The sequence below is a fragment of the Marmota flaviventris genome, chromosome 18 (genome assembly GCF_047511675.1).
Source record: "Marmota flaviventris isolate mMarFla1 chromosome 18, mMarFla1.hap1, whole genome shotgun sequence".
NCBI classification, from domain to species: Eukaryota; Metazoa; Chordata; class Mammalia; order Rodentia; family Sciuridae; genus Marmota; species Marmota flaviventris.
In genome coordinates this window covers 57,306,636-57,320,663 of record NC_092515.1, presented here as the reverse complement: position 1 = coordinate 57,320,663, position 14,028 = coordinate 57,306,636, and the positions used below count along the sequence as shown (strand labels likewise).

The following is a 14,028-nucleotide window of genomic DNA, read 5'->3' as shown; positions in this document are numbered from 1 at the left end:
TTTATTCTCAGGCTGTGGGAAGCCACTAAAGATTGAGTTCTACTGTAATCTCATACTATTCCAGGCTAAGATCTCTAGGCTTGAACAAGAGGCCCTACCATTTGAGCTGTTCAACAGGTCCGATCAGAATTTACTCCCAGAGCATTCCGAGTACCTGCCAAGCCCTTTCCTAGAACCCACATTCTCCCCATTATTGCCCAGCCCACCCTCTCTCCCACTCCTGTGGTTGTTCTGGGAGCCTGTCCTCCAGGGAAATGTTCCCTGGCTCCAATGACCAGTTTATAGAGGTAACAACTGGCTCTTTTTAGATTGAATCACAGCAGCCCTGCAGGTCAGATGCTATCAAACCCTCAGAGCAACAGATGCTCAGAGACTTAGAAACTGGCTGAAGGTCATGGGCTAATGAGGCAATCTGAGCTTTGGCCAGCCCCAAGGGCTACATTCTTAATTTATTGCCTCTTTCCTCCACCTCTCACTATTCCCTAGGACTCCCTTCCTCAAAGTTTTGTCCATTTGTTTGCCTGTTTTTTTTTTTTTTTCTTTTTTAACCTAACTTCAAGGCAAGGGCTGGATCTTTTTCTTGTATCTCCAGGAAGGGCCTGGCCCAGAGAGGCCTGTGTCAGTATAGCTGAATGCATGGTAGACCCTGAGCCCACGCTCAGAGTCACTCACCCAGTGATCCTGAGTGGATAGGTTAGGGTCTTTCTCCATTCCAAGGTTTCTACTTTGGCCACTCTTGGCACAGATTGCTCAGAGGTGGGTGTGGGTTGGCAGCACACCCTACAGCCTGTGAATGGGGAGTCTCACCATGGCTGCTTCTTCTGCAGAGAGACAAAGGGGCTATGGAGGTGCATGTTGAGCCTGGTATGTACGCAGACCCTTTCACAACAGTCACTCTGAGCTGGCCAGATGATGACAAGGATCTACGTTTCCACTGGTCATGTGGTAGGTAGTCCTTTCTCAATAAGTCATGACCTGAGGTCAGAGTTTGATGTTTTCTTGCTTTTCACACCAACAGTACTACTTAAGCCTAACATTTTATGTAATGTGTACATGCAAGAGACTGCAAATTCCATGGAAATGGGAGATGAGGAAATCATGGCAAACCAAGGTTGGGTGGAGGATGGTCCTGAATGCAGGCCACAAGGGGATATAGAAAATTAAAACCAATAATAAACTCATAAAAGCCTGTGTGCAATTTTATTACCAGCATGCACAGGCAATTCTGACAATGTCAGTGATGCAATACTCCCACCCCACCAGATGTGTCACTGCAGAGAGTCTAGAAAGGGTGTGAGTTGGCATTTGTTGACAAACCAAGATGGTAGCACCACTTTTCAGAATCAGTGACCTCCTTTTTATAGGGACATACCCTAGCTGCATGTGCACTCTTTTAGAAATAAGATGCATGTCATTCATAGCATGCACATTGCTTTTGCAACCCTTGTTTTCTTCCTTGAACAACATATTCTTCATATTTTAATGTTATGGGGTCTTCTTGTCCAACTTGATTTTTGTAATGGCTATACAATGCACCATCAAGTTGATGTGTGATCAATTATCCAAAAAGATGGCACATGGACCAGTGCCATCTTTTTAGATAATTAGGTTGCCACCAATTGTTTGCTGTATAAACAATACTATAATGAACACCCTCATAGTTTGATCTTTGTTTACCTCTGTGGTTGTTTTTATAACTTAAATGACCCTATTATTCTAAAAATGGAATAATAGGGTCAAAAATCATGCACAAGTTCAAGGTTTTCGATATTGCCACATGGTCGTGACTTTCTATTACTTCTCATTACTTGAATACAGAGGACACAAGTGTAGAGTTTAAGTAACTGAGCAGAGCCTGCCTCTTGATGAACACATTGGAGGGGGTAGCGAGTGAGGCAGTGATGGATAGAGACCAATCAGCAGCTTTGAATCTTAGGGAGATGCCAACATAAAGCAGGGGGTGATTCAGCAGAGCAGATGGAGGCACCCATAGCACCCTACAGGGACATAGCTGTGGACAGCCTCCTCCACATGGAGTGACAAACTTCTCCAAGGATGAGAAGTTGCCTTCTGGAGCACAGATCCTCCTGGTGTTTCTCTTGCCAAGTGCCAGCCTGATCATCTATGAAAGTCCCTGGTATAAAACCAACTGTATAGATCCCACAGGTTTGCTCCATGTCTAGGTGCGGTGTGGGCCATTTCCCAAAGCATCCTCTGCTGCCCCATTCCTGCAATCCATAAGTGACGATTCTTTAAAAAACTAAAATCTGTTTGTAACTAACACAGTCAATATTGACCTCTTTCTTCTAAAAACATCAAATCAAGCTGTAGTATGGCCTGCTTCACTGCTATTTGGGAGGCTGAGGCAGGAGGGTCACTTGAGCTTAGGAGTTGGAGACTAATCTGAGCAACACAGTGAGATCCCATCTTAAACAAATGGTCCTCAGAGCCTGCCTCTTGATGAACACATTGGAGGGGGTAGCGAGGGGTCCTCAAACTAGAAGGTAGCCACATGTGCCAAGTTCAGTGTTCCTGACAGATGACAGTGTTTGCTCACCTCTCTCAGGGCGATGCTGGGCTCAGTGGAGCAACTGTGTTGAGAGGCAGCTGCTCCACATGGACCAGAGGGAGTTGGTGGTCCCACCATCCTGCCTGCCACCACCAGACTCTGCTGTCACCCTGCACCTGGATGTCCTGAGGGGCCAGGAGCTAGAGAACAAGGCAGAGCAGTGTCTCTATGTCTCTGCTCCCCTGAACCTCAAACCTCAAATCAGGTGGGCAAGTTCCTCCAGGGTTGTCATTCATTCATCAGTCAATACTTACCGAGAGCCAACCCAGGCTGGCCCTGACTTAGGGGCGGGGCTGGCAAGGGTGGGCAGACTGTCCTGGCTGTTCTCATAAGGGTTTCAGCAACAATTGGAGCAAAGGAATGAAGGGAGCGACTACACATCCATGACAGTTTCCCCAGCTGGGGGTCAGAGAGGGCTTCCCGAAGGAGCTGGGGATTAGCAGAGATGTGCCTGGGGAAGAGGAAGTGACTTGGCCAGAGAGTGGGGGCTGGAGAGGGAACAGAGAGGGGAAAGGGAGAGAACAGAGAGCAACCAGGAAGTGAAAGTGGAGAGTATCCTTGAGATTGGAGGAGAGAGGGGCAAGAGGAGCTGGAAGAGCAGGCAGGGCCTTGTAGGTCATGCCACGTTTGGGTCTCTTTCCTAAGAGTTCAGTAGAGAATGCCAGCCAAGAGTGCTGAGCAGTTAGAGACATGGTCACATCTTGCTTCAAAACACTCTGCTAGCAGAGTGGAGAATGGGTTCAGGAGGGTAGGAACCCTCAGGGAGGTTGCTCCTGCTGTTGCTGGAGTCAAGGTAAGAGCTCAGGGTAGCATAGCCTAGCAGCCTGGTCCCTGTAGCAACAAAATAGCTTATTCTAACCATGACTAACCACTGATGGATGAAGACTCTGTCTACAGGTGTGGACAGGGCTAAAGGAACAACCTAAGGTTACAATGCAGCACAGGAATTCATCACTCCAAAACTGCTAAGATGGGGTGGGGTGGGGATTCCTGGGAGCTGTGGCAGTAGAAGGACCTCCCAGCAGGAGCCCTGGGCTTTGCTAGCAAGACACAGCTGCCACCAACTGCAGCCTCCAAGGAAGGAGCAGGGAAAACACTGAATGCAAACCTCACCTTCTCTCCTCACACCACCAGTCCTCTACCAGGGCTCCCATTGGTGGGACCCAAGCAGAAGCCTGAGGGTGCAGGAGCTGGGGCATCACAGCCTGTTGAGGCCAGTCAATGGGTCACAGCCAGAGAAAGCTGGAGGACAGTCTGGAGGGGCCAAAGGAGACCATCTTGTACTAAAATATACATCAAGAGAGAAGGAAGAATAGGAAGAGTCAAGAACTTTTGAGGTTTTAAAATCTGGAAGACCCAGGGGATGGACTGGATACAGAGCAGATGCCAAAGTGACCTCCCAGGGGCTCCAGGGAGGGAGTAGGGCATTACAGAGAAGACCCAGGGTTCAGGTAAGACATGGGGGTTCCATCACCTACTTAGGAGGTGTATCACCTTGGGAAAATGACATCAGTTCTCTGAGCCTGTCTGTGCTCTGGGGATACTGAAGTGTCACCCACAGGGCTGCTATAAGAATCTGATGCACTAACACCCAGGAACATGATTTATGCATGCACATGTGCTATGAAACCACAGCATTATTTCCTATTATTAGAACTCAGAGAATTGCAATAATGCATGCCTGTAAACCCAGCTACTTGGGAGTCTGAGGCAGGAAGACAGAAAGTTCAAGATCAATCTGGGCAACCTAGTGAGACCCTATCTTGAAATAAAAATAAAAAAACAGCTGGAGGTATAGCTCAGAGGTTCAGCACCCTTGAGTTTGATCCCAGTACTACATACATAGTAAATAAATTTTAAAAAGGAGAATCACAGAAATTGATGGATCTTATCCCCTTACTTGGCAGATGAGGCTGAGAGAGTTTCGTGACTTGGCCATTCCTAGGTGGCAAGGGCAGGACTTGAACCCGGGGTTCTGTTCAGCTGCCTGTACTTTTCACGACTTTACTCTGTGCAGTGAACAAAATGAAAGTTCAGTGAGGCCGTGAGCCCTCCAGGCGAGAAGAAGGCTGTCCTTGGTATAGGTGGGCAGCCGTGGCTTTTACTCCACGTCTCGACTGGAAAAAGGCCACTGCCCGCCTTCTCAAAGGACTTGGGAAGATCCCACGGCCGCCGCACCCAGGGAGCTTCCTCGCCCTCTTTCTCCCTTTCAGCTGTGAGAAGAACTGTCGCCTGGTGACTGCTGGTGAAGACCTTGAGCTCAGGGTCACCTTGGGAGGCGATGCCTCAGTGGCCACGTTCAGCTGGTACTTAGATGACACTGCCCCAGATAAGGTGAGGATGCTGACAACCACTCACGGGAAACCATCTCCCTTTTTTACCAGACCTGTGTTGAATGTCCAGTATTGAGAAGTGGGTCAGCTCCACACGGAGCCAGTGCAGCGGTCAGGAGGGCTGGAGGACATGCCACTGAGGCACAGAAGGGACTGGTCAGCAGGCCGAGTAGGTGCAAAGGATCAAAGACTATGGGAGATGTTGACATTTTTTCATATTATTTGTTGATTAATTGTATATCATCTTCTGAGAAGTATCTGTTCTGTTCCTTGGCCCATTTATTGATTTGGTTATTTGTTTTGGTTTTTTTTTTTTTTTTTTGGTGTTAAGATTTTTGAGTTTTTTTTTTTATATCCTAGAGATTAGTGCTCTATCTGATGTGTGTGTGGTAAAAATTTGCTCCCATTCTGTAGGCTCTCTATTCACCTCACTGATTGTTTCTTTTGCTGAGAAGAAGCCTTTTAGTTGGAATCTATCCCATTTATTGATTCTTGATTTTAATTCTTATGCTATAAGGAATCTTATTTAGGAAGTCAGGGCCTTTCTGACATGATGGAGATTTGGGCCTACTTTTTCTTCTATTAGGTGTAGAGTCTCTGGCTTAATTCTTTAATTCCTAGGTTCTTGATTCACTTAATTCCTTAATTCACTAGGTTCTTGATTTACCATGCACAAAACTCAACTCAATTCACTTGAGTTGAGTTTGTGCATGGTAAGAAATAGGGGCTTAATTTCATTTTGTTGCATATGGATTTCTAAAACCACTCTAAGATTTCATCTCACTCCAGTCAGAATGGCAGCTATTATGAATACAAACAACAATAAGAGTTGGTGAGAATGTGGGGGAAAAGGCACATTCATACATTGCTGGTGGGACTGCAAATTGGTGCAGCCAATCTGGAAAGCAGTATGGAGATTCTTGAAAAACTGGGAATGGAACCACCATTTGACCCAGCTATCCTACTCCTCAGTTTATACCCAAAGGTCTTAAAAACAGCATATTACAGTGATGCAGCCATATCAATGTTTATAGCAGCACAATTCACAATAGCTAAATTGTGGAACCAACCTATATACCCTTCAGTAGATGAAAGGATAAAGAAAATGTGAGATATACACACACACACACACACACAGTGGAATATTACTCAGTATTAAAAGAGAATAAAATCATGGCATTTGCACGTAAATGGATAGAGTTGGAGAAAATAATGCTAATTGAAGTTAGCCAGTCCCCCAAAACCAAATGCCAAATGTTTTCTCTGATATATAGATGCTGATTCATAATGGGGATTGGGGGCAGCATGGGAGGAACAGATGAACTTTAAATAGGGCAAAAGGGAGGGAGGGAAAGGAGGGGGCATGGGGGTAGGAAAGATGGTGCAATGAGACAGACATCATTACCCTAAGTACATGTATGAAAACACTAATGGTGTGACTCTACTTTGTGTATAACCAGAGACATGAGAAATGGTACTCTATCTGTGTAATTTGAATTGAATTGCATTCTGCTGTCATACATAACAAATTAGAATGGAAAAAAAAAAGACTCTAGGAGGCACTTTGGCTGATATAGTGGTGCCCAGCCAAGGTCCCCTTCCAGGCTGGTGCACCTATCCCCCAACTGCTGGGTGGTGGCTGTTGGCCAAGAGCTGGCACATGTGGGGAATCTGACAGCCCAGCCCCCTTGCCCGAAGCAGGCAGTTTCTACAGTCCCTTCTGCTCCAGAACTCCCCATGGGGCCAGGCCGAGGCTGGACAGCCCCTCAAACCTCTTCTTTTCCTCATTTCTTTCTCTGCCCTGGTCTGCTTCCCTGCCTCCCCTGCTGGTTTTCCCAGAGAGTCTCCCTCACTACACAAGCCCCTCTCCAGGCTCCGCTTCCAGGGGACTTAAGACAGACAGCCCAACAAGGCCGAAGACAGGCTATGCAGCCTCCAGAAAGCCAGCAGTGCCTGCCCTCCGCTCATCAGACAGAAACCTGAAAGCCTCCCTCTGGGTCAGATGCCACTGTCCTGGGGAGGCCCAGTGGCCTGACTCCCAGAGACCCTGGGCATGGCTCTTTTTCAGGTGGAGCCCCTCCCAGCTGCCTGCAGACTCAGAGGATTCTGGCTGCGTTCTCTAGTCCTGCTCCAGAGCAACACCTCCACCCTGTCGCTCAACAGCAGCTCCCTGCAGACCTGGGGCGAGGTCATCAGGATCCGAGCCACAGGTGTGAACTACCCTTCCACTTGCTGTTAGGGACCCAAGACAAACCAGAAACCATAATATGGGGCTTCATTCAGTGTAGCCGGGGGCTCTAGAGTGAATTCCACCACTGTGGGATTCTGTCTTTCTACCCGGGAGACTGGGCAAAGGATTTATCCTCTCCATGCCCCAGTCTTCTCCCAAGTAAGCTGGGGATGGTAAAAGGGCCTGCCTCGGAACTGCTATTATGCAGGTGGCATGGGAGGACCCCAGTGGGATGAGCAGGTTGTTCTGGGGTCGTGCAACCTGAGTGTCCTGTCAGGAGAGTTCAGAGATGCTCATTTAGAACAAGCCCTGGGTGGGAAATGTAGTCTCAAAAACAAACAAACAAACAAACAAAATCTGTTGATTATTCTTTTCAGGAAGAATGTGTCTGATTCTGTATTTTCTAAAGTGGCTCATAGATCACCCACTCTGGGAGAAACTGGTGTACCCATTAAATGGACACTCTGGAGTCCAACCCAGGCCATCCAAATTGAATTTAGACCATGGAATTAATTGTAATTGATTAAAATCCTCCTTTTCCCAGTTCTTGCAGGCAGATAACTCCTTTTTGAAAACTGGTCTTTTGAAAACAGGTCAACCGAGGGCTCTTCCCAGTGCTGAGGGGCCTCAAAAGAGTCAGGCTTCTGGGATTAGCCTGTTCTCAATCCTGGCTCTGACCCTTGCTGTCGCAGAGATCTTGAGCAAGACATTGTTTCCCAATAGTCTTCCTCGTTATGCTATCTCTGTGAGGAAATTATTGTTGGCCCCATTTTACAGATGACAAACTTGCCTGTAATAAGATCATGTTCAAGTTTAAGATCACTTGGATGGTAAATGGCAGAACTGGAATTGCAGCTCAGATCTGACTGATTCTCTTCCTCTACCTCTGCCCAGTTACTCCCTGGGATCCCTGGGTCAGGGCAAGTTGATAGATATGAATATTTTGGGGTTTCCCAAAATCTCCAGAGAGGTATGGGGCTCTGGGCTTGGAGTGGGGGCTCAGGAATCTGTGTGTTTAACAAGCTCCCCTGGGATCTTGAAGCACAATGGGGAGCTTGTTAAACGCAGCTCCCCAAACGCCGTCTGTCTTCACTCTTCAGCACTGACCGGGGACGCCTATGGGGAGGACACCTACGTGATCAGCACTCTGCCTCTCCCCGAGGTGCCCACCTGTGAGATTGCCCCAGAGGAGGGCACTGTGCTGACACGCTTCTCCATTCTCTGTGACGCCTCCAAGTCCCTTGGCCCCCTGGAGTACTGCTTCTGTCTGGAATCAGGTACCAGCCATGGACTCTGCTCTGCCCTCGGTTCCTGGGCTTATTCTCACCAAGAACTCTCTCTGGGAGCTGCAAAGAATGTATTCTATGGGTTGAAGAGATCAACAGGGTGAGGGATCCCCTAAACCTTGACCTCTACCCGCAAGGTATGGATCCAACCATGACCCCACAGAGACATGAGAAGCAGGTTCCAACAGTAGCTCCCCTACTATCATGGAGACCCAAAAACCTCTGCCCTAGAAAGGGGATATTGAAAGGGTAAAATGAACAGGGTTACCAGAAGATGACCAGGTGGGGCCATATGAGGACACCATGCCCAGACACTGGGGTAGCTGTGACTCTGAAAGCCTGGAGCTTCTCAAGAAGACAGATGGTCTGGTTCACAGAGTCTTCACAATTTCATTGACCCTGCTTTGCAGGTGAGAGTAGGGAAATGGGTGATGTCACAGGACAGGCTCAGCTGATAGGAGAACATTTTTGAAAGGTTTACGGGTGACAAACATTGAAGACCCCATCCACATTACATAAAACCCTGCAGTCACCCATTGCCATAACAACTCACATCCAGGATCACAGTGGGCATGAGCAGGGGGTTGGACAGCCCACTCTCCATTTATTCTCCCATTTGAGTGATGGCTGGTCCTGGGAGGGTTCACCTGATCCCTTATTTCCTCCTGGCAGGCCTGGGAATTTTGTGACCCTCTAATGAGCTCTAAAAGTATTCTAGTTGTATTGGGTCTTTCCTCCAAACCTAGGCACCGTGAGTTTTTCTCCGACTCTCTCCAATATCCGGCTACAGACACCACTGTGACATAAATGCCATATGTTGACTAGGGAGAGGTGGATATAAGCTCTTTTGAGGTCTAGGGGAGTAGTTTTTAAGGGGCGCCCTGCCAAAGAGATGTGGAAATGCACGGCTATTAAGAGGGCTGTGACTGGGTCTGAGCCTGCAAGGAAATATTCCAAGCAAAGTGGGATTTCATTTACAACTGGCATCCCCCAAAGGGAGAGGCCAGGACAGCTGCTCTAATTCCAGTTGGTTATTCCCTTAGTACCCTACCCCCACACAGGTGAGCAAGAAGGCAGACAGGTGTGACCACATAAAACGAGGGATTAATCACACATCAATAACTTCATGATTGTCTGCACACTATACAGCAGCTGGTGATTGGTGGGACCCAGGGAAGGTACAAAGGATTTTCATTCGCTCACTTTTTTTTTTTTGCAATAAATATATATTGAACATGAGGCTATTTTAGGTCCTGGATATTCAGCAGTGAACAAACGGAGGATGCCCTTGACCTCATGATCTCTATTATCTAGAAGTGAGGGAAGCTGGTGAACAAAGACAAGTGTGGCAGGGGCACCGTTTGACACAAAGCTGGGGAGGGGCTTTGTAAAGGAAGGGACATTTGAGGGAGTTTGGGTGTTTAGAGCTAAGTTCTCTTTTCTTCTCTCTTTCCACCCCCACACCCCCGCCGCCCCTTCCTTCTTTTTCTATTTGGTATAATTTGGTTTAACACTTTTAATTTATTTTAAAAGGCTATAAACAGGGGATTTTTTTTCTGTTTTTCATGGATTTTAGAAAAACAATTCCAACATTGCAGCAGCCTTCAGTTACTTAGGACAATGTATCTGTATATTTGGCTATTTTCTCCCTGAAAATGTGGGACCCCAGAGTGCTGCCTCACCTTTCCTGAGGCTTGGAGATGCCCCCCTTTTCCCGTTTTCCCAGGTTTCTGCCTACACTGTGGCCCTGAAGAAGCCCTCCCATCTGTATATCTACCACTTGGAAAAGAAAACAATGACTTTGTGCTGACAGTGGTCATTTCTGTCACAAACCAGGCAGGGGACAGACAGCAGACCCATGCAACTGTTAAGGTGGGTGGTGGGATTAAATTAAGACTAAGAAACTCCTATTCCCATCCAGACCTCACCCCAGGGATGGCTGAGGGGCTTGGCCAGAGGAATCACTGATTCACTCATTCCTTCAACAAATATTTACAAAGCATCCTCTATGTGCCCTGCCCCAAGGATATAGCCACAGGCACGTGGACATGGCCCCTGCCCTAGCAGATCTTTTCACTTAGTGATGGCCAGAATAGGGGTAGAGTCTTGGGAGCAGGGGAGGGTTAGGTAGAAGGACCCAGGCATGAGTTAGGCCAGCACCTTCAGAGAGTTCAGAGGAAGGAGAACCAAGATAGTCAGCAAGAATGCAGGGCAGCAATTGGATAAAGTCCTGAGAAAGGTTCAAGGGTCAGAAGCCAGGAGGAGATGGAAGGTCCTGAGAGCCAGTTGAAGAGGATAGCCAGAGAAGAGGCAGCAGCTTGCCCAGAGCTGGTCTTGGTGGCCATCAGCTGCCTGACGCAAGCAGGCCTGGCTGTGCTCCAGCCTAAGGAAGTGCCCAAGAGCCCCATGCCAGGCTGCCATGGTTCCTCACACAAAGACCCATGACTTCAGGCACCAGGTTCTCAAACAAGGACAACTGACCTAAGCCTGTTCCTGTCTCCTGGTCAGGTGGGTCTCAGTGACACAAATGTTGGAGATGTGGCACTCCAGACAATCACCACCTCTCTGCAAGGCGAGCATGGCCCTGAGCAGCTTCTCCAGCTGGCCAAGTCTGTGTCCTCCATACTGGACCAGGAGGACCAGGGCAAGGGCTCCAAGCAGCCGCTGAGAATGGACGTCAGAAGGAAGGTACTTGGGGCTGGGGGCCCCAGGATCTGCATTCAGCCACTTGGGGCAAGGGTAGAGTTCATGGATCGGTGGAGAGACCTTTAGTGTCTCCCAGTGGTTGATATCACCTCCCACTCTGGTTGTTCTGATGACACAAAAAGGCAGTGCCTCTTTTATTGATAGCCTTTCTCTGCTCACTGTCACAGAGTCGCAGGCTTCAGGGATGGGGAGGGGATTTAGAGTGCATCACTTCAGGCCCTACATATTAAAGATGATAAAAGCAAGGCCAGAGGAGAAAAGTGACTTGGTCTAGGTTAAGCATACCCCACAGGGCTGCCCCTTGTGGAGGTTCTGGGGAGAATCCATTTCCTGGCCTTTCCAGCTCCTAGAGGCCACCTGCAGTCCATGGCTCACAGCTCCTTGCTGCATCTTCTCTCACCCATCTCCTCTAACTGACCCTGCTGCCTCCCCTCTTATAAAGAGATGACCCTGAGATGACATTGATCCCATCTGTTAATCCAGAAGAACCTTCCTATCTCAGGAGTCTTAATTTAATCCCATCTGCAAAGTGATTTTGCCAAAGTGCCTCTTACCATGCAAGGTTACATGTTCTCAGGTTTCAAGGATTAAGATAAGGACATCTTTGGGAGGCCATTACCCTGCCTTCCACACATCCTGTGAGGCAAATGCAGGTTTGGGGGGCTTTGGAAGACCCAGATGAACCTGGTCACTTCTCTGACCCAGGATCTTCCTGAAATGCCTTCCTGGAGTCTCTAGAATCACATGACCTCTCTATGCCTCTCCTCCCTGTGCCAAGGTCAGAGAGCATGTGCTGGAGTCGCTGTCCATGGTTGCCACCAACCTGGAGGACATGCAGAGAGTGCAGGGCCTGGCTGAGGTGCTGAGGGAGGTGACCCACAACAGTAAGGAGCTCACATCGTTGGCCCAGGTAAGACGTTTCCATCCACTGAGCTGATTCAGTGCAGGAGTCAAAGGGGTCCCTCAGTCACAGGGCTCTCCCAGTATGCCAAGGCTCCTGCCACCTTCTTCCTAAGGGTCCTGCATGGGTGGTACAAAGGAAGGCATCCCTCCAGAAGCCCCCTGTGTCTCACCCTGGGTGTGATGGTCTGTCTACCCATACCCTCAACCTCCACCTACTGGTGAGCATCTTTTTTTTTTTTTTTTTTTTTTTTTTAGGATTGGAGACTTTATTATATGATATTGTCTAGATCTTTTCACATTCTAACTTGAGGTTATACATTTTTTTCTACTTAAATTTTTATAAACATATATATTTAAATTTTTTATTCAAATTTGTTATATATGACAGCAGAATGCACTACCATTCATATTACATATATAGAGCACAATTTTTCATATCTCTGCTTGTATACAAAGTATGTTCATACCATTCATGTATTCTTCATGCCTGTACTTAGGGTAGTGATGTCCATCTCATTCTACCATCTTTTTTTACCCCCTTGCCCTCTCCCTCTCTCACCCTCCCCTTTGCCCTATCTAGAGTTTGTCTAATCTTCTCATGTTCCCCCTCCCAACCCCACTATGAATCAGCTTCCTTATTTCAGAGAAAACATTTGGCATTTGGGTTTTGGGGATTGGCTAACTTCACTTAGCATTATCTTCTCCACTGGTGAGCATCTTGAGGAGTGGCTGGATCTCATTCATCTTTGGACACCATGGATATGTTCCAGATACTACTGTGGACCCACCCTGTTCCTGCCCTCAGGGAAGGCCAGCCTGACATCCAGATTCCAGCTCCCTGCCTTTCTAGCCCGGGGACCTGACCCCAGAACCTTTCCAGCTTGCCCACATGGCAGGGAATTCATATATTGCTCAGTGACTAACGGGTCTAGTGTCCCGTACCCCAGCTTCCCTGCCCTCTTGATGGGTAACTCCCAGTAGAACTGAGCCCCAGGCAACAGGCTTGATCACCCTGGCTTCTACTCTTTTTTTAATATTTATTTTTTAGTTGTAGTTGGACATATACCTTTTAAAATTTAATTTATTTATTTATATGTGGTGCTGAGGATCGAACCCAGGGCCTGTATCATTTCCTGTATCATTTCTCCACTCTTCTACCAATGTTTCCTGGGATCACCTCCAAATAAATTGCTTGCTCTCAGATCCTTGACTTGAGATCTGCTTCTTGGAGAACTCAAATCAAAGCACCTGTTCCCAGGTTATGCCCAAACAGAAAGAGGGAAGAACTCCCCTGGCTCTGCCCCACCCGACCTGGCAGGGGCTGTCTCCTTGAATCCCCCAGCCTGAAGTCAGGGAGGCTGCTCTTAGTTACAGGGGCTGTGGTGCTGTTGATGGGTCACTTCCATGCACACATCCATTTGCACCCATCTGTTTGTGTGCATGCGTATATGCATGGACCTATCCATCCTTCCTTGTGTGCATTAATTTATTTACCCACTCAACAAATGTTTCCTGTCTGCTGTACGCCAATTCATGGAGAATTCAGTAACTCACACACATGAACTCTACCTTCTTGGCAATTTCAGACTACTATGGAAGCCAGACATTAAACAAATAATTTCACAAATACATGTATAATTACAATATTGGAAGAAGTACTATGCCCATCCATTCATTCACTCTCCGGGTATTTTCCTACCCACCCACACTTACCCACCCATGGATTCATCCATCTTCTTCCACCCATCCATCTACCCATCCATCCATCTAACCTCCATTCATCCACCTAGTCAGCAAATGTAACTGCACGCCTACTGCACACCCATGCAGGTCACTGTGTGACACCCTCTGGGAAGGCTTCAGAGGCAGACCAGGCTACTTTCTGGGAGAACTCAGAGCCTTGTAAGGAGGGAGGTCCTGGTCTCAAGTTAGAACTATAGGTAGCTTATATAATGGTCCTGATCAGCTTTTTCCTGGCTTATGCTCCTGCCTTGTTCTCCT

At 47.7% G+C, this 14,028-nt stretch overlaps 1 protein-coding gene across 1 annotated transcript in view; it reads left to right on the top strand.

Annotated features, from left to right (window-relative positions):
* The window catches only part of Pkd1l3 (polycystin 1 like 3, transient receptor potential channel interacting), an 81,360-nt gene that overhangs the window by 25,301 nt on the left and 42,031 nt on the right, over positions 1 to 14,028 (top strand). Inside the window, 8 exon segments of the mRNA XM_071604159.1 lie at positions 832 to 945; positions 2,567 to 2,774; positions 4,783 to 4,903; positions 6,971 to 7,112; positions 8,233 to 8,409; positions 10,145 to 10,290; positions 10,927 to 11,106; positions 11,903 to 12,034. Coding sequence (XP_071460260.1) covers positions 832 to 945; positions 2,567 to 2,774; positions 4,783 to 4,903; positions 6,971 to 7,112; positions 8,233 to 8,409; positions 10,145 to 10,290; positions 10,927 to 11,106; positions 11,903 to 12,034 — 1,220 coding nt within the window.